The 21,899-nt window shown below is 41.7% G+C and overlaps 2 protein-coding genes across 4 annotated transcripts in view; one reads left to right on the forward strand and one right to left on the reverse strand.

Annotated features, from left to right (window-relative positions):
• The window catches only part of CCNY (cyclin Y), a 194,713-nt gene that overhangs the window by 115,291 nt on the left and 57,523 nt on the right, over positions 1-21,899 (forward strand). The gene's annotated exons all lie outside the window — the stretch shown is intronic.
• LOC148535253 (uncharacterized) lies at positions 14,635-19,696 on the reverse strand. 2 transcript variants are annotated; one of them, XM_088463153.1, is made up of 3 exons: positions 19,643-19,696; positions 16,452-16,565; positions 14,635-15,639 (listed from the first exon to the last, which is right to left on the reverse strand). In XM_088463153.1, the coding sequence occupies exon 3, from the start codon at positions 15,620-15,622 to the stop codon at positions 14,789-14,791; it is 834 nt and encodes a 277-aa protein (XP_088319279.1). In that variant the 5' UTR covers positions 15,623-15,639; positions 16,452-16,565; positions 19,643-19,696; the 3' UTR covers positions 14,635-14,788. The 2 variants fall into 2 exon arrangements, with proteins under 2 accessions (XP_088319279.1, XP_088319276.1); XM_088463150.1 differs by having other exon boundaries at positions 19,575-19,666.

Below are 21,899 nucleotides of genomic sequence, written 5' to 3' on the forward strand. Positions count from 1 at the left end.
TGAAGACATTTGCAGTAGAGGCCTGGCAGAACATCACCAGGGATGAAACCCAGCGTCTATTGATGTCTATGTGTTCCAGACTTCAGGCTGTAATTGCCTGCAAAGGATTTACAACAAAGTATTAAAAAGTGAAAGTTAGATTTAGGATTGTTTAGTTTGTCCCATTACTTTTGGCCCCTTAAAAAGTGGGAGGCACATATAGAAACCGTTGTAATTCCTACACCGTTCATCTGATTTGGATGTAATTACCCTCAAATTAAATCTGAAAGTCTGCAGTTAAAGCACATCCAGTTTGTTTCATTTCAAAACCATTGTGGGGGTGAATAGAGGCCAAAATCTGAAAATTCTGTCAATGTCCCAATATTTATGCACCTGACTATGTATGTATGTGTGTATATGTATATATATATATACAAAAAACACTTAACTGTATCCTTAGAAACAGGCAAGATAGACCAGCACACCAGCCTTATAGCAAAAGTTAATCCATTTATTTAGTCATAGAAAAAATGGCATCAAACTGCATGTCAAAAATATTGAGTGGTATATCGATACTTATCAAAGTAATGCAGTCTCAAGCATAGTGATAGCTCTCAGCCCCGACAGCTGTTTCGGTGTTACCACCTTCATCAAGGGTCAGATATATATATATATATATATATATATATATATATATATGATATATAGGTCCTGATGACGAGTTTGGTTAATAAACTCGAAACATTGACTGATATGCTGTGACATCCTGAGTGTCTGATTTTAAGTCTGGAGAGTGACGCTGCGTCCCCCTGCTACTTTACCCACTGTGCGAGCACCACGGCCTAAGAGATACTTGAATGGGAGTGCCTACACTACAGAACTGTGTGTGTGTGTGTGTATATGTGTATGCATGTATGTATGTATGTATATATATATATGTATATATATATAATATAATGTGTGTGATATATATATATATGTGTATATATATATAATATGTGTGTGATATATATATATATATATGTATGTATATATATATACAATACTAGCTGATGGGCCTGGATTCATCTGGTTAGACCTTGGATATTTACTATTTCCATTTCCTTCCCATTTTATCTTTTATGCTTAGTTCACTTTATGCCTCTGGGGTAAAGGAATGTGGTGCACCACAAGACTACTCTACGCATATTTCCTTGCCGCATTCTGAAGTTGCTTCCTCCGTTTAGCGTCCATGTATCTGGCACAATGTTTGTCAGGAGCCTTCTTGGGGACAGGAAGAGGTGATGCCTGTAAGATGTGTGAGGCGTAGTCGGCTGAGGGATGGGTTATGTGGTGGATACCTCTTGAGCTTCACGTGGCAGTTATGCATCGCGGTGGCCCTTCGAGCAGTCCTAAGTAAGCGTAGCAGCACCAAAACTTTCAGAGCTCACCATTGCGGTAAACCTCGAAGATCAATTTGAACAGGTACCCAGCAGCTTCCAGTTTGCATAAACCACCATACGTAAATGGTTGGGACATGTTAAGGAGGTGCTCAGCGAAGGTGGTGTAGTTGTCACCCTCGCTGTCGTGAGGCATGATGGAGAAGTTCTCCCAGTTGTCCACCACGAGCCTCGCGATTAGCTCAAGCACCTCCCTAGCCATTAGCTTAGCGCCATACATGAGATAGAAGAGGAACCGGAACAGACAGGCTCAGTCTCCTGTGATGGGGATAATGGTGTGAAGCATCATCTCCCTATTAACATTCAAAAACTCAATTGCCATGTTAGAAATTCAAATCGCAAAGCAAGTGAAGTACTGTATTACAATCCAAATTAAGGTAAGTTTTAAATATCCAAATACAAATCAAGTGAATTTTCTAAAAGAAAAAACCTAGTTAAAGTGTAAAGTCCTTAGCAGTGGTGGCTCCAGAGGTGGGGCTGCAGCGCAGTCCAGTATTCAAATAGGGGAACCACACCAACTGCCACCTAATCTGGTGCCAAACATCACTGGCAGTTGGTGTGGCTCCCCTATTTGAATACTGGACTGCGCTGCAACCCGACCTCTGGTGCCGCCTCTCGTCCCAGACAATGAGCTGACAATCCCGCAGCACTTGGTCTATGTTGCTTTGTCACCCAATCACCTCAGTCGAGAGGAAACATTTTACCCCTTTTCACCCCCTTAGTTGAATTTCGAATAATCCCTGTAAGTATGACTTAAATCTCCCACTGTGACTTTGTAGAGCTGCCATATGCATTTCCTAGAAGCAAGGTCTTCAGTGACATAGTTAATTTAAACCAAGGGGCAGATTCCGCGTGATTAGAGATCCGAGTTTAATACCTGGAGCTATTCAGTTGCTAGTAAATTTCCCTGTTTTTGTGCTGTAAACTTGCGGGTACTGCGAGTTAACCCATTGATACCGCATTAAATGCTGGAATCTATGGGTTCCCCCAGGCAGCCACAGGAGCTGTGAGGAGAAATATGCATCGAGTGACCCTCTGGGGTTTAACACGCGGGGGATGTGGCATTCATTGAATAGCTCAGGATTATTTAATCTGCCATAAAGTCGTAGCAATGGCCTGTAGTAATTGGACATCATTTTTCTATGTAGACTGAAGCAGATGAATATATTGTATTGTCTTTTGTTGATTTTCTGGTCATATCTGACCTCTTGGTAGAGTTTTGAATTGTTCTGGCCTTAATATGTGTTGCCACAGCTATGCCTGAAATTGGTTTTAGATAATAGCAGGGGGCCGTTGCAGCCTCCTCATCTGGTTGATAGACAACACGCAAAGCCAAAGCCTGGCTACCAGCAGAGCAGTGCTAAAATAAAAATGATCACCTTCTTTTTGGAGGTGAAGGGTGAGAGATGTAAAGTAAAAGTACATTAATTCAATTCAATTCAACCTCTATAGCCTAGTAATGCTGTCACTAGTTACCTGCTGTACATAGTAAGTATATATATATATATATATATATATATATATATATATATATAAAATAATATATTCTGCTTCTGACTTTATCCTCATTACATGACCCCTCTCTATTTTTGCTGTAATTACTTATTTTTCTGCATAGGGGAAGTGTGATCTCTCATTTTCTATGTGTGACTTGAGGTGAAGACCTGAGCACATCCGCTCTCGTGGTTCAGAAGACAGCCAGCTGTACTTCTCTAGCACTTGCCTTTACCAGGACTTTGAACTATTTTTAAAATATATCATTATCTTGAAAAGAGACAGTGAAAATGTAGCAACTGCTGACTTTTGTTTCTTCTTTACATTTTTTTTTTTACATTTTGTGTCAGCACGATGGGAATTTTTTTGACTGGTCCATTAGGAGCCTCTTTTAGAAAGAACAAGAAATAATAACTACAGTAAATTGGGCTAAACTCTGTACAATCTTTCCTTTTATCATGGTATTAGCCCAGTTAGTTTTGTGCACAGGTGTGTTAGCTGATAAATAGGAACTGAAATTATGTTCTTGGTTCCGTGGTTGATTCGGAGTGAGCTGCTTGATCAGAGAAAATAAGATGTACTAAGTAGAGATGAAGGACTTAAACAGTAATGGAAAAAATATAACATTGAGTCCTCATTTCAGCTATTTTTAATTTAATATGAGCCAAAACTACAAGGAGTGAAATGTTTTAACACATATTAAAATATTTTAGCTGTATAGAAATCTACAGGACCTGTGAATAGTAGCCCTGTGCAGGAGAGCAGGGTGTTATTAAGAATGGGGGACTTTGGTCCAGCTCTCTTCATGTTGTATGGTATTCATTCTCAGGCCTTTGTACTACCTCTGTAACTTTCTGCTCTGGTGTGTAGGCTGGAAGAAGTCATACCACTAGAGAGCATATGGGGTGGTTCTAAGTTGGACACATCTGTTAAAAAGGACGCATCTGCCGAATTCAAGCCAATTGCATGCACCTGTATTAGAAAAGATGGTGTGCACATGCCCCACACAATGTATCCTAAGTAGCAAGTAGATGCATTCACGTAGCATCTTATGGGAATGGAGGGGAACATGAAGTAGGCTTTTCCGGGCGCTGGAAAGTATTAAGACACACGGAGCAGCTGTTTCTGATGAGAGTGTCGTGTACTTGCATCGTGATTTCTTAGCGTCACTTACTGTAGGTGGTCAGACGCAGTTGGGAAACCTGTGTCAGACAGATCTCTTGTGGGGATGGACATCTGAAGTCCACCATCAAATGATGGCAGTGCTTCCACCATTGAATCTTTCGATGCAATGGTAACTAACTATCGCATCATAGGAATTCGATGGTAAAAACTGTTTATATGAGTAGTAAAGGGGCGGGGCTGTGATCCAGGGCAGGAAAAAAAAACAAACAGCTGAGCCAGGCAGGCAGAACTGAGGACGAGACAGAAACACTGTCACTGCGGCTGCTGACACTGGGAGATGAGTCTGGGACCTGCTCACTGTCTGTGTGATGTGTGTTTGTGAGTGACTGCTGCTGCAGGGCCAGGGCTGCACACTGATTGGCTCTCACTATCTTAGAGAGCCAATCAGAGCTAGCATAGAGGGGAGTGAGGGAGGGACTGAGGGTCACGTCTGAGGCAGTGAAAGACAGCCTCCAACGAGCCCAGCAGCATGAGTCATGGACACTATCACATGCAGAGACACAGCAAACAGGTAGGGAATGCATAGCTTTTAAGAATTAAAGAAAATAAGCCACCATCGGAACACCATCAAATGATTACCATTCGGTGGCAGCAAACATCAGAATGCTGCCATAGAATGGCAAATACACTAACATTGATAGAAAAACATTGATGGTCGGCATACATCGATCATTGATGTCCATCCCTAATCTCTTGCATCCAGCACGGCGCTGGTCCAATTCCCGATACTAATGATGACTGCTGAAGCACATAGAAGGTCTCATTCAGACCCGGTCGCAAGCGCCGATGCGCTCGCAACCGGGTCGATGGTCCCCACAGAGCATGCGCACGACGGAGCCGGCTCCGTCGTGTCCATGCGCGAGATCCGGCTAGCGACGGATGCTCCGTCGCTAGGGGTCTCGTAGCAGACGGGGCGAGCTGTAGATGTTGAGTGACAGCTCGCCCCGTTTGCTGGGCGGGCCCGGCCAAACTGAGTCGTTCCAGTCGGAACGCTTGCCGTTTGGGGGCGGCCCAACTGACATTGATCATTGAGAAATTTTTGGGATGTTTCACGATTTTGAAGCACGGAGGTAAATTTTTTTATTGCAAACGCGACCAAAGCCCGCGCCAGAACACGAAAATAGCTTACCTCCACAGCTTAGAAATACAGTGACCGATCACCGTAGGGTTCCCGGGTGTATCGTGAGGCATCATAGACGGAGCTCTGACCGCCTGGGATTAATCTACACTCAGATAGATATCCATCCATATCGGCGGATGCAGCAGAGTGGCGTACGGGGCTTCGATCTCGTGAGAAATAGTTGGAAATTGGAGGAGGTGGCGGTAACAGATGCCTCTCGTATGGATAGGACTCCATTCACTTTCTGTGTGTTAAAGAGGACACCGATGGAGGGGGAAGAGGAGGCAGCCGGCGATCCATATAGGTTCCCCACTGACATTGATGTCAGTGGGGAACTTCCTGCTCAAACCGAGCAGGAAGTTCCCTGGGGCTTAAGAGAGCCCAGACCCAACCTTAGGGTCTGGTCGTAAGCCCCGATGGTCGCGTTGGTGATGACCATCGCGACCATCACCCTGATCGCAAGCTAAGCTGTGGGTGGTAACCCACAGCTTAGCTTGCGACCTGGAGGCAGCACTTCAAAACAAGAAGTGCCCGCCCTCATTCAGAGTGAGCGATCGCTTCTTGCGATTGACTCTGAATGAGGGCCAGAGAGAGGCACATAGATGGACAGATAGCTATTTTAGCATATCTTCGTCCGTAAACTGCAGCAATGGGAGCACATTTGCATGAGACTGCATCTGGCTCAGAACAAGCCTATAGTGCGCAAGAACTTGTTGGACATGTTGCTCTCTCTGAGATGAGCAAGGTCATTCAGGAGCTCTGTTACTTTGGGTTAATTGCAGATTAGTCAAAAAAGGCACTCTAGTAAGAGCAGTAAAATGGCTGCAGAGGGCCTGTGACAGCACTAATCACTTCACTTCAGGGAGTGAACAGGTTGAAGCACAGGTCCTAACAGTCAGGCATTATGCTTCAATAATGTGATTTATAGAGTAAATCACATTATTGAAGCAAAATATAAAACCACTTTTATCACTTTTTGTTACGCTCCTAATCAGTGAGGCCATCTTAGCTGACTCTGCATAAGTGATAACTTTATAGTCATGGGCTATATGCATGAGTGCACCTGCCTTCCTGACTCTCCCTGAAGCAGCTCAAGACTAGAATTTTTTTAATGCAGTGTTTTATTTCATATACAGTGCTCCTTGCATACTGCATGTTGTACTATGTGGTCTAAGATACACAGTGACTGCGTCATCTTGTAGATGCAATATAATGTGCTAGGCTGCCTTTAAATACATAGTCTTCTTCCCTAAGTATTATTACTGGCAGACTGGACTGAGGCACCACTGACGTTCAGAAGGAACCAGTTAATTATTTGTTCAGACCACAAAATGTCTTCCTCCATGGTGTGCAGAACTGTGGGTCAGTATTAACAAGCCAGTATGATGAATATGGTTGATAACTATGCTATGACATATAACATTTGGTTCACTGCCACATTTAAATAGTTTTTGTATTGTGCCATTATTTTTATAGTTGTACTCCCCGGCCATCCAACGTAGATTTCCTTATATCAATGTAAGGTGACTTATGTTGGGAATAGTACTAGGAATGTACCATGCATTTCCCTCAGTAATTGGATGCCACAGAATCGGCACTAGAAGTTTTAAAAAGCTCTTCCTGACTTTGGCCAGACAAGAATAGCAGGAAAAGGCGTTTTCAGATCCTCTTTGTCAATATGTAAACATTTGTCCCAATGACCAGAGCAAATGGTATATGTTCCCATGGCATATATTCTCTAACATGAGATCACAAGACTATTTCTGCTTCATTATGTAAGATATATATATATATATATATATATATATACACATGTACATGGGCAAACATGGGGGGGGGGGGTTCTGGTTGCCCGGAAATCCCCCTCTCTAGCCCACATCATGATGGCCACAATTGAAATGGGATATATAACAAAAGTTGCATGTTTTTAAGATGCACTCAGTTTCACAAATGAAATTATTAGCTCGACCTGTTGATCTTTTAAAATGTGTCAGTCACACACACTGTTACGGGTGCACTGATATAGGCCATCTATAAGGTAAATTATTAATACAGTATAATAATACACTATCCAGTACATAAGGTGACCAATATGTACATATATGTCCACCCACAGCTATAGCGAGTGGCCAGGTTGATGGTCGCGATGGTCAAGGCCATCGCGACCATCGGGCTTGCGACGAGACCCTTGTGGTAGGGTCTCGTGGCCGCAAGCCCCAGAGAGCTTCTGGCTCTAATAGAGCGATGTTGATGTTGATTGACAGCTCGCCCCGTTTGATAGGCGTGGCCGGGAGGTGGCTTCACAAACGGAGGCGTTCCCAAGCGAACGCCTGCCGTTTGTGGGCGGCCCCACTGACATCACCAGTGATGTCAGTAGGGCCGCCCACAAACGGCAGGCGTTCGCTTGGGAACGCCTCCGTTTGTTAAGCCACCCCCCGGCCACGCCTATCAAACGGGGCGAGCTGTCAATCACCATCGACAGCTCGCCCCGGAGTGACGGAGCATCCGTTGCTAGCCGGGTCTCGCGCATGCGCACGACGGAGTACTTCCCAGGAATACTGGTCCATTTGCACTTCTGTACTTGATGTTGAATGAAGTTTCAGCCTAAATCAACAAAGCTAAGCAGTTTTTATATTTAATTATTATGCAGATTCATAGACATCAGTCTTAATGGGTTATTTTTAAAGATTTTCTTTTTTTAATTCTTAAGGTGCGTATCCACTTGCGATATATATGAGCGATTGAACGATTACAACATCATAATCGCTCATTAATCGTTCATAAATCGTGCAGTATAATGTCTGAATCGACAAGCGAGACACGCTCCCGTTGGTCGTTTCACACATCAATCATCGCCGGAACATGTAGGTCAATCTGCCGATAACGACAGATTGGGCATGTTCCGGGATGAGGGAGGGTGCCTACACTGAATAACATATCATTCAGTGTAGGCACTGCACAGGATGAGGAACGACTGTATGATTACAATGTTGTAATCGTACTGTCGTTCCTCTATCGGCAAGTGGATACGCACCTTTACAAGATTTTATATTTTCTTTTTCACCAAATGAGACCTTTAAATTAGTTTTTTACCTTCTAATTACTTGTTGCCTTTTAACTTTACTTGTACAACATTTTTACTAAATCATGTTCTCTTATGATGTGAGTCCGCCACCTCTGTGGCCTATTACTTGCCATCCATGCAGAGTCCCTAAATAAATAATATCTATATGAATGACCTTCAAAGGTGTTTATGAATCTGTATTGTGATAACTGCCGATGCAGTGCTGCCTTTTGAAACTTGTAACATCTGCGAATATTCTAGTGATGCTTGATATAGTATTGTCCATTTCAAGGTCTATCACCAGGGTTAGAGACAAAATGATTGCCAGTCAGCGCTTTAATATTATACTAACGTTTTTTTAATTTATGTTACCAATCAATAGTGCTCAACATATGCGCCCATCTGAGCTCATTAAACAGTTACACAAACTCCTCCTTAAAATCTGACCTTACACACGGTCAGATTTTTCCTTCAGATCTGAACGATAACGATTGAAAAATCGTTCAGTCGTTCATATCTGAAGGAACATCTGACATATCTGACATACCTGAACGATGGACGATGAACGATGCGCGTTCCCGTTTGTCAGATAACGATATCTGACATCTGATGTGTTTGCAGTCAGACTTTGACGATTCCATTCATTTTAATGCAGTCAAAAATAGTTCAATCGTTAAAATCGTTCAAAACTTTGGTAAAATCATTCAGATCGTTCAAATTTCAATCGTTCATCTGACAAATCTGACCGTGTGTATGCTCCATTTGGCTGTTTTATTTGCTCGGATGTATTTGTAGTTGTTTCTATGCTCTAGCAGAATTCCACAGATTACTCATTTATTTTGCCTTTTGCAAGAAATGTTCCCTATCAAAGTAATTTGCCATCTCTGCCTATTGTAATCGTTCATGTTTTTGCCATCTTCAAGATACAATATGCAGAGATGAAAATATGTAGACTTCTCAGAGTCTCAGACCAGGGATTATTGTACATCCCCTGTCAAAAAATGTTTAAAATGGACTTTTTTATTTTTGCTATTAGATTCATTTCTCGTAGCCTTTTACTACCAGTGCATTGTGTAGGTTTATATGCGGGTGTCTCCAGTGCAGACATGACAATATAACGGACGTTCTTCCTCTCTCTAAGGGTCTTATTTATCATTGTATATTTGCGACTTAATCCCCGAAAACACCCGTTTTAGGGGGTTAATCACATATTATTAAATTTCCCCCAGATGTATGAAGCAGGAACCCCAGCAGATATCTCTGAAACCTGCTGCCATCTCTCCATTGCCTTTGGCAGACACTTCCCCCATAGGTTTCTATGGGGGATGCGATGCTACCAAACTTACCAACTTCCGGAATGCATTCCAGAGATTGGCCCCTCTAACTAACACCATGTGAAGATGGCATTAGCCGCTGTAGTCTATGGGCTACAGATCACATATTTACCCGGGAGAGGGTTCCCCCGGAGTCCTCCCTGGCAGTAGCAGGCGCGCAGTGGCAGACACTCTGAGCACATTGCAGGAACAGGCTTCTTTTGGAGCTCGTCCCTGTGTGTGCCAGATGATACGTGATGCAGTCAGGAAGCCGACGGTCGATATGCCGGCTTCCCGACTGTCAAATCCCGGCAAGGTACTAATGACAGGCGTCGAAATCCCGGCGCCTATCAATAGACCTACGCCGGGAGCCTGGTGCCCGGCATACTGAACGAAGGTAAGCCGGGCATGGACAGCCGCGGGGGAGGGGACAGGATTAGGTTAGATTTTAGGGCTCCTGGGGGAACTTGGTGTTAGACACCCCCCCGGGAGTGTTAGGTTTAGGCTAGGGGAGGGGGGTTCAGGGTTAGGCATAACCCCCCCCCCGGGAGACTTAGGTTTAGGCTGCGGGGATGGGGGTGGGTTAGGTTTAGGCACTTAGAGGGGGGTTATGGACTAGGAATGGAGGTTAGGGTTAGGCACCCCTAAAGGAGGGTTGAGGGGGGGGGGGGAGTAGGGTTAGTAAATACTTACCTTTGGAGCTGTCTGGATCTTCACTGCTGCCGGTCTTCCGGCGTCCTGCGGTATTTCATACCGATCGCGATGATACATCCCTGCGCTATGATCGCATTTTGCAATGCGATCATTTGTGGTAATGTCATGCCCATATCGCATTGCAAATGCAATCATTAATAAATGGGCCCCTAAATAGCATTCTTCACTCCTCAGGATTCAGTTATCCATTTAGCAGAGCAAGATACATATACATATATAATCACACAATTGAAGCAGTACTCATACTGTATGAGACAATACTGCAGTGCCCAGTCCAAAGTAAAATTAAGAAAAACACTCAAAATCGCACCAAAATCGGACAGCTCTAACTTTTTAGATAAAAAGGAAGATTTATATGTGTCAGACCAGCATGTTATAAAACAGATGCACTAAGTGCCTGACATATTGCATCTGTATTATAACATGCTGATTTGATACAAATAAACCTTCCTCTTTTCATCTAAAATGTGAAAGCTGTCCCTGACCAAATACAAAATAGGTGCAGGCACAAGTTGGGCAGCAGTCCTGTATTACACCACTTGTCCAGTGTCCAAAACAAATCTGAAAAACAAAAAACAAAATGCACCCTTCATTGTGCAGTATTATTTACTTCCACTTCCGTGTGCTCCTAATAATACATTTATGATATCAAGCCTCGTACCGAAAATAGAAATAAATAAGCTTACCTGAAATTGAGGATGTCCGTTCACCACATATGACCGCATGTGTTTGCTGCAGGGGAACTCATAGGAAATACATATCTCATAGCATAATACCGTTTTTCAATCTTTTATACATTTATTAAAACAAGTAGCACACTGACCATAAAATGTCTTGACAATATTACACATCTCGCACATAAAGATGCTGGAAGCCAGGGAAGTTGGTGTAACAAATGGTTCCTCCTCCTGCCACAATGAGTAAGATTGGAAGAACCAGGCGTGGATACAGCTCTGACGCGTTTAGTCCTGTGCAGGACTTTATCAAAGGGTAATGGAGAGGTTTTATTGAAGCCTAATAGTAAAAACATATTTTGCAAGCAAATCTGTTAAAACTATTAGTGTATAGACGTGGCCACATACACCTAACATCAAATCGCGCTGAGTAGCCTTGTTAGGCGTGTTACAGAGTTTGCAACTTAGCCGCGGCAAGCATCTCGCTAGAAACTTTTTAACAAAATATGTCTTATTCGCATCACTAATGTGTCAAAAGTACAATGCGTGAGTACCCTGAATACGGACACTGGCATTTCATGTAGCTTCTGCGTGCGAGTCAGTCGCTAAACTGGGTAAAAAGGTAAAAGACAGAACTCCGAAGCGAGTAACCCACACCATGCCTCGCACCACGTATTATGCAAGTTTATACCAATTCATTTGCAACTAAAATGCTATCACATTATAAGCTAATTTGTATGCAGCTACAGTCCAAATAAGACACACAATTCATGAAAAAGTACAGTGATCGATACCCGTGGTAGTGCGTCTAGCTCTAACTCGTACCAAGTGTCTCACACCATATGGATCAGAAATGCTATGTGAATGAGGACACATCTGTAAGTGTATTGGACGTATGCCTTTTGTAAACTAAGCACATAGGCTACTGGCTACAGCTTTGCATATGTATGCAATTGCTGATTGTTAGTGATTCATTTTAGGTCTGCGATTTGGTGTGCATTTATAGCCAACTGGGCATCAGCCCGTGTTAGCCGTTATCACATGCAATGAAGGAAAGGAGTACATTTTGCATTGCGGTCAGCGGTACAGAAGTTTAAACAATGCAGTAATACTTTTAAGGACTGTACAGTGTATAATTCCAGTTAGATCTGAGGCAGGAGGACATATTGAATAAAGATCAACATAAATAGGGTATGGTATATTGTGTCCACATGCAGCATGTCTACATGATTAGAATGTTGATAAAACGTCGCTGGGGGTCTAGTGGCGACTTAACCTGGTACGACGGCTCCAGCGGTTTCTTCAGGGCCTGGAGATGACGTCCTGGTGACTTTCAGCTCATCGTACGGTGAATCCGGGGCAGGGCATATCCCCACTCTCACATAGCCTGATCCTCTGATGCCGCAACCTTACCATAACACTTGGGTCCCTGCAGAATGTCGACATTTCACATGTCGTCATTGTGAACATGTTGACAATCTTCAGATGCCGACATGTTCAATGTCAACATAGTTGACATTATTGTAAATGTCGACATAATGGGCGGAATTCAATTGATTACGCGGTCCGGATCTCCCGTCTAAAGTGACGGGAGATTGCGGGCCGCTATTCAATTGAGGCCGTTTTTTTTTGACGAAAACAATATGTAGCACACTACTGCATCAGTAACAGCAATAACGGGTATAGGCTAAACCACCGGTTAAGTAAATTCCTCTAATTTCATAGGGTATTGAGCCAAAGGCCCTTCATAAACCTGTGGGGCTCTCAGATCACTCTTGCTCAGCCGTCTAGTGTAAATGAAAGAATGCATGGACACCCTAAAAAGTGCAGAAGTAACAACTGGACAAGGCCTACTGAACCTTACAAATGCTGAACTTGGAGGCCAAAGACATAGCAGACATACCGTCATGGCATGGAGGTTGATTGCAAGTTGAGCCTTGATAAGTGGCAAACGCACTAAAGCAAAAATAATCGTCAAAACTCATAAACATACTGAGGGACAGTCTCTCACAGAGAGCCTATATACTTTAGGATGGACCCCCCAACCCATTAATCTAGGTCTAGTAGTTTGGATATTTAGCCAAATCTCACTTTTTTCGTCTCTCCTATATTTGTGTGATGCAGCCTGCAGATTGTCACATTCTACAGGCATCTATGTTAGACAATTCACAAAAGGAGGTGGGTCAGTATATACTTTTATTTATATGATTATCCTATATCAGTGACTGGCCCCTAACATCAATACATCACCAATCACAGGGATTAAGGATCTACTGTGGAATTTCCTGTTAGATTCTGACTGGCACTAGTTGTTTTGTAATAGATTTCCTGTTCTTAAAAAAAAAATAAAAAAAAAAAAATTTAAATGCAAAGTCTGTTTTTTCACATTGTTCCACTGTCAATTTGAAGTCATTGTCACTCCGGTCTGTCATCATTCTATTCTTTACATTCTGTCATACACCCATTAACTGCATTTATTTCGTGCAAAATTAACATGGGATTCTGGGAATGGCAAAAGTCATTCATTACTTGCAAAAGAAAATTTTAAGCTAAAAATGAACTACAATCAGCAATACAGTAGGTTGGCGTCACTTAAATCAGCCATTTAATAGTGTTGGGAATGAATGGCATTTCTAATTTCTGGATGTCTGCTGCTTATATGTTGCACCGCTGAATTGAATATAGCAGTGGTACTTTACTCTGAATGCACCGTTTCATCATCTCCTGGTACACTGCAGTACATCTTGACACTAACATTTAATCTTGAAATAAATGAAAAGTTATGATTTGTTTATTACAGGAGTTAATTTTTCCCCAGTAAAATGTCATATTCTACTATTTTTGCATTAGTGATTTGTAGCACATACAGGGCCTGATTCTCTGTTGTCACGAAGCAGCGTCTATTTGCGGTCGCCAGTCTGCGAGTTTACGCAGATGCCGATACAAACTCCTTCACTTCTGTACATCCGTTGGGCCTAACGTGCAAGGACTGAGACGCCTACTTTTAGTGCCTGTGTACACTGTAATACCGTTTGTGGTGTCCGTAGACAGAACCATCAGTCGTACCATCAAAACTTACACCAGCCCTATGGCAGGTGCAGTGTCTAAACCTGACTATGGCCCGCGGTTGTGTGTCTGGGAATGCAGGCGCTTGTATTGACATGTCTGCGACACTCCCATAATATGCCCACCGAATGGATCATTTTTACGTGCACTACTAGTCACCGTCCAGTAGGGCCGCAGAAACCTTGGGGGCGTGGCCTAATAGCGGAACTAATAGGAAAAAATATATATAAACAATTTTATACAGGACTGCTGTGCGCCTCTCAGCCAACAGGCTCACATAATTAGTACACGCCCCTCTCGGCAGCTCGCTGCCCTGGAATGCCCATCATTTTTCCAACACACTTTTGCGCAGTTGCAAAAAGAAAATCGCTCAACTATGTGAAAACCGGCATTTGGTGCGACTCACAATCAGGCCCAAAGCCACTATTTTACGGTATACAGCATAGACACCAAATGACAGTAAATGAATGTGTGGCAACCTAGCTTTCATTAACAAGGAATTAAAATACATTATTGTTCTCATATTCCTTAAACAGTGGCAATAATTCAGACTTGTATAAGTAAAGTTTCCTGATGATAATCCAGGTTTATTTTAAAACTGAGATGGTGATAATCATTCCTACATCTTTTCTGGTCTAATGTAGGGAACGGGTTACAATACTGCTGTAGATGTTGGGAGCATTGGTGCAAAAGTATGATAACAGTGGAATGTTCACAGATCTAGTAACTAATGACAAACATTACGTTTCTGGGACCTGGACTGACTTGTCTTCTCTAATGCATGTTGAGTCTGTATGTGTGGTATTTGCTATATCCTTAAATTCAAGAGTGTCAGTAGAGGCATCTTTCTTTATGAAATTATCCGTGTTGACGCCAACATCGGCAAAGGATGGAAAAGTATGAACTACTGGAGTAGGGGGCATCATATTTTCCATTGCCGCCTGTGGCACAGTGTCTGGTGTTGTAGATTTCTGCAGTGACATACAACTGACAATGTTTGGCATTGTTGCACTTGCATGTGATGTAGATGGCCTTGAATCTTCTACGTATAATCCACTAGTGTCAATGGTGGGCTCGTGATTTCCACAAAGGGGCGTCGTGTGAAGCATAGCTGAATGGGGTTCACCAATCACAGACTGATACATATATAGCGGATACACTCCACTCTCAATTTCAGCTGGATCCAGCTCTTTGATAGGTGATGGGTCTCGTCGAACTTTCTTAACCGGTGGCTCTGGTTCTGGCGGAGGCTTTGCTTTCTTTTTTTGTTCCTTTCGAAATATCGTAGGGACAGCTTCTTTTTTCATGAACTTTTTTCGGATAACTTGAAACGTATAACAGTTTTCTTCAAAGTGTTGTGAACAAATTCGGAAAAGGTCACTTTTCTTGCCATCGTAGACACGCTGTGCAAATTCATCTATGTCGCCAAAGTCTTGGCCAGACTTTTGGATGCTTTGCAACCATTTCTTAATGGTTTCCAAATTTTTGGGGAAAACATGTAGTGTCACATCATCAGATTCATTCAGTTTTCTTCCAGAGTAATATTTGCAATCCTTGATTATGCAGTTTGGCATATTGTATATTAGGATTCCTGTGTGCAAAAAAATAAATAAAAAATAAGACTTAATAATACAAGCTTGCAGTTCACAAATCTGACAACAAAAATATGATATACTCTATAATGCATGACTCAAAAGTCAGTTTGAGCCAAACAAAATAAATACTTTAAGTATGTATGTGATGCCATTCATCATTGCCATATAGAATAGTGCAAGTACAAAGGACTACTCTAATCCAGAGTTTCCCAAACTTCGCCATTACAGTCCAGGTTTTAAGGACATCCATGTCTGAGTCCAGATGGTTAAATCTAATTGACTGAGGAACTAATTAAGTCACCTGTGCTCAAGCATAGATTTCCTTAAAACCTGGACTGTAATGGTGGAGTTTGGGAACCTCTCTCTAATCCATAGCAACCATTTAGATGTCTGCTTTCATAAAACCAGCTAAACTAGACTTAAAAGGTGAAATATAATAGGTTGCACATAATTTCTCAATATTCCTTATGGGCCACCTATTCATCAATCTAGTTTACCTATATTAGGTGTTTTAGTTATGCGATATTTGTCTTGCCTAAATTGTTTGAACAACCTTTTCTAGCCTATCCTGGATATTTTTATTGATTTATATTATACAATTTTTAATCAGGATCAGATACAGGGAGAGTTGTTTTTGTTCTTTTGACAATTAACAAAATATAGATTTTCACTTTCTACATTGTATTTAAACAGTGATGACCAAATTGTCCAGAATCAATGTCCACAACTGTGCAGCCCAGTGCCATAGCTCTATAAAGCATCTTGCTCTATTGGTAATGCATGTTATGAATTTTAACGCTATACTTACCAAAATGTTTAGTAGATCTTGATTGTGTTGGGTTAGGTGCGAACTGTGGCCAAAAGTGAGGTTAAACCAGCCAACCGGTAACTGAATTAATTCAAGCCTTATCGGGTAGATTTACTGCAAAAAATTGAAAAATTTATCATAATCACATATGTATGATCTACAAAACAAGAGAAAAGAGAATAGAATGCACAAATCTCAGAGTGTATGTATCTCTTATAGGCAGGATGTTTTAAGGGCTGAACCATTATTCAAAATGATACATAAGAGAGCATGCCATTCCTGAGGCTAATTATATTGGTTTGTACCTCAAGATGGTTAGCTCCACTTGTTAAAGATGAAGACATTCACAGATTAATTACATACATATGTTCTTGTTTTGACTATTTGTACTTAATAAAAAACCTCTAAGGAATTGTAACCATAGCAACCAGTTGTTAGTACTCACACCATATAGCAAAAGCATACAAACCGCTTTGCTTTGTTGTACATTATTACTAGTGCCAATGCACCAAGACTTATAGGGCCATATTCAATTTGAGGCGAAAAGTCAGAGGTCGGACTTTTCGCCGTCAACGCAGGTTTTCCTGGGGATAAAGTATTGAGCACGTGCCCACGTATCCACGTTTCAATTAAGAATCAGCGAAAACGGGACCCGGCGATTAGGTAAGTATTGAAAAGTCCTGTCGCTTTTGGGGAAATCAGCCTGTCACCCCCCAGAAGATGGTCAGACATGGGGGATCGCTATGGGTACCCCTGAATTGGCCTGCAAAAGGTATTTGGGGTCTTTAAACGGCTGCGACATGTGCTTTAATGCGTCTTTAAAGAAGTGGTGAAGAATAGCATTTAGCTTCATTTTAAAAAGAAAATAACTAGTCCCATCAAATTTGGGGTACATGAAAATGGGTGCGATCTTCTTTTAAGTCCCTAAAGTGATTTTTTAAAAATCCACCTGCCGCAACCAACCGCATTCTAAAAAACACCTTCCGCATGCCCTGAGTCTATTTCGCAAATTTTTTAGTTTGTCCCCCAACTTTTTTGTTTTTTTTTGCCCCAAAACGTAACCACTTTTTTTGGCGTGTCCTATCGAACTTTTAAATTTTTTTTGACACAGATGACTTTTAGGGGACATTCCAAGGGGTGCAGGGTACTTTTTTAAAGTCTGCATCCCAAAACCCCAATTCTGCACTTTTTTTCGCCACCTATTCAGTGGTGAAAACTTTTCGCACCTGCGAAAAGTCTTTGAAATTGAATATGGGGATAAGTGAAAATAGTGAAAATTACGTCATCGGTGATAAATTATCACCGATAACCTGTTTTCGCAGCCTAATTGAATACGGCCCATAGTGTGAGACCCACCTAAATGCAAACTGTGTTGATTGAGTAGAGCAGTTCTTCTTGGGATTACCCCCATTTACACAGCAAGATGAGCCACAGAAAATATACTGCTGTTAAAAGTAGGATTCATGGCAATAACTATACATCTTATAAGTTTTTTTCTTTTGTTGCAGTGTTTGTTCCCATTTTAATGTCTTGGTGATTGTACAAAGCTTGCAAGGAAAAAACTGATAAAAATGCAATGGATATAAATCTTGCTTAGTGGGTGTGTGGATAAATGTAATCCTATGACAACAAGCAGCCTGTTTGTGCGATCATATCCCAACCACACAAACAGGTACACGTATGCTATGACAAAAGTGATCTGGCCCCCTTGGCCCATATGCCAGTTTCTTGCCTTAAGCATGACTAGAGTAACAATGTAACTGACATGTGCACAACATTAGTGTTTACAAGAAAAAAGACACCCAAAAAACAACATATGTGGGTCACTTTCCACACATCAGCAAGTTACAGAAGACTGTACATCACATCCGTGCAATGTTTTTGTGTCTTTCTGGAATAATTTGCGGCCACCGCACTGGATTGGATCGCCCCCTTATAGTACGTACACATGTATTTGTCATGCATCGGTGTTGAGCACCTTTGATGCCTAACAAATTGATTAAAGACAGTACAGTTTTGTCTTGTGTGAATGCAGCCTCATTCAGATAGAAGGGAAAGGAACTGGAGATCAGTGAATGTGAACCATACCATTTTCTATCAATGTATGGGTAAGGAGAATGTATGAAAAGGTTTGTGCTCACAGTGCTTTAGTTGTAGATATAAATGATCTCTTTAAACTGGGTCAGGCTGAGTTCACAATGTTGCTGCAGGACATTGTGCCCAGTTGTCATATGTATCCATCTGAATATTTATCCCAGGGCTGGAAATACTAAACATTTATACACTGCAATTCCCAGGATCCTCAGCCTGAGACCTCTGGTAGTGACAGTGCTGGCATTAACCCATCTATGCTTACAGAATATGTTTTTCAGTATGCATACTCTTGATTTATTATCAATTCTTCACTGAGCTTCAATGATAGTGTAACCTATTGTATAGCACGGCAGAATATGTTGGTGTGGAATAATCACGTGTGGAAAACAATCTTTATGCCGTGACTATTCGTTTATTATAGAGTTTGAATAGTTACCGTAATTGATCAAAATAACAGTGTGCTCTAGTTTCACAAGGACAATAATAAAGAATATAATTCTGCAACTTTGGAGATAGGTGCAGTTATTTCTATACAAGGATTACTGTTGAGGACAGTACTCAGAACTCCGTAAGGATGCCGGGAGTGATGCTAGCTATGAATGCTGCAAATCTCAGTGTGACTAGGTTCCTAAAATTTGGGGTTAAAGGAAAATTACATCTGTTGTAATAACCAAGAAAGAAGCTGTGTCCACCCTGTACTTAGTTCATTGTTCTGCCTTTTATGTGTTTTTGTTTTTAGTGTGAATACAAAGACATTTGTTTCTTTTGATTCATTTCAAGCACTCTTCCCCTGTTTAACAAAACAAGAGTTTAGCTAAAACATTGGCTCTTTTCTACAGCTGTGCCAACATTGTAAATAGTCATTTGAAATAGATTTAAATGATTAACATAAACAAATGGATGTCATCACTGTCCTTCCTAGATCAGTCACAGATCCCTTACTCAAATAGAGCTTTTTCTCCTTTCCCATATCCTATCGCAATATCATGCACTGTGTCGCCCAGCAGAGCCTCCCCCTTGTAGGATCACCTTAGATTCCCCTCCATCCCCTTGTAATGTGGACACCTCTCGGTCTCCTTTGTGGGGAACTGCCTTACAGAAGCGATCTCTCCATGCAAGTGTTCGGCCTCTTCCTGTATGGAGAACAGTCCCACCCACACCACATGCTGCATTTTTCAAAAGAGGAGGAGGTGGTGGGAGGGAGGGATGCAGTCACTGTACCATTTCCATCCCCCCCTCACAATGCATCAGGCTGCTCAATAGGAAATGAGGGATATTTAAACAGCAGCAGCGTTCTGTGGCAGATTCAGATCTATATGTTCAGGGTGACTGGATTATACCTCACAAAAGGGCATGTTGTTACATCCCATGCTTCTGCAAGTTTACTGTATGGAGTTACTCTACCAAATACACATGTACAGTACAAAGTGTCTTCAGAAGTCCAATACACACATGTAGAAAAAAGGGACATTCTGGTAATGACAGAGGAGGGCATTTTGGTTTAATAGATAAACTGTCCTTACAAAACCGTGATCCATACACAGTAAATGCAGACATACACAGATTAGCTCAGGCCTGGTTAACCTGTGGTTCTCCAGCATCTGTGAAACTACAAGTCCCAGCATGCATTACAGGCTGATCAGTGGCAGGGTATGATGGGGCTTGTAGTTACGCAACAGCTAGAGAGCCTCAGGTTGGCCATTCCTGGACTAGCTGAAATGCACACACATGGTAAGAATAGGTAATACACACACATACTTTGGACCATATTCAATTTGAGTTGAAAAGTCAGTTGCCGGACTTTTCGCCGTCATCGGAGGTTTTGGAAGTGAAAACTTATCGCTCGTCCCCACGATTCCCTGTATTCAATTTCATTTAGGTGAAAACGGGACCCGGCGAAAAGAAAATCGGCGAAAAGTCCTGTCATTTTAGGGGAAATCAGCCTGACACCCCCCAAAAGATACTCTTACATGGGGGATCACTGTGGGTATCCCGAAATAACCCTGCTGAAGGTATGGGCTATTCGGGGGTACCCATAGTGATCCCCCATGTAAGACCGGCGAAAAGTCAGGAAAATTGAATACGGGGATAAGTCAAACCTGCAATAATGACATCATCAGCGATAAAGTATCGCCGATAACGAGTTTTCGCAGCCTAATTGAATATGGCCCTTTATATACTGATCTAACTCCTTGCCAGAAATACATGGAAATATTTATATAGTCAGCTATTTTGGTGGTAGGAGATTTACAGTATTACAATACATCACTGGTTACAACATTTAGATGCATATTGATTAAAGTGTTTGTCCACCCACCCAATTGTAGTAATTGTGGGATGCAGACATCTTAATATACTTACATAATTGGCTGCTTTCCACTTATAACTTGGTGTCCAGCCAGTTCAAGGCTGCTCCTAACTGCTGAGCTTGCCAGGCAGATGCGCTCCTGGCAACCCGATGAAAATGTGAATAATAAATACAGGTTGCCCCCTGTAATGACATGGGGATGCCCCCTACTTAGGTCTTGTGGCACAATCATGCTTGTACTGCACATGCATTAGGGACCTGCTGCCTCACTACTTCATGGAAAATGTAGTTTGATGGAGCCTGGGTTGACATAGAGTGGGAAAAAAGCTCCTCTAATGGTGTTTGTGATAGCACAGACATGTGATTTTCACAAACACACAGAGGCATTGAACCGTTACGATCAGAACCGAGACAAATTATTTATTTATATAGACTATAAATGGATAACCATATTTTTAAAATGTATATCAGTGATTCTGAATCACTTCGCTATGATACATGTGTATGGCTTTTGCTGTCTGGGTAGTGTTCCTCAAAAATCTGGGGACAACCCCTTGAATGATATCAATGAGAATGAACCGGGGCTAGCATGTCACTTACTTTAACTAGTAAAAATTAAATATTCTGAAAATGTAAATAGACTTGACGACATGAACAACACAGTATACAGTGTATTATTTGTCTTGAGTTTTAATAGGTGTGTAAATAAAATAAATCCATTACAAACTGGAATCACAGAATACCCACACTTTCTTTGCCAGCTGTTTAGATTTCAATTTACAAATGCAGATTAAGTATACGTTTTCCCAGTATTTACACATGTTAATCATTTCTTCTAACTTCGTAGAAGAAGCAATACATTCTCAAAACATATGTTATTCACACTTTGCTGCCTATTTTGTGTATCTGAGAGAGGTAGCCTTCACCCGGTAATGCTTGGGCACCTGGAAAGAGCTACATAGAAAACCATCCACAATTTTTACATTATCCTGACTTGATTTAGCAGTCCAACATCTCACTCCCTTATAGCAGCCGGTTATTAACTT

Source organism: Taudactylus pleione, unplaced genomic scaffold (genome assembly GCF_031769625.1).
Source record: "Taudactylus pleione unplaced genomic scaffold, aTauple2 ptg000053l, whole genome shotgun sequence".
Taxonomy (NCBI): domain Eukaryota; kingdom Metazoa; phylum Chordata; class Amphibia; order Anura; family Myobatrachidae; genus Taudactylus; species Taudactylus pleione.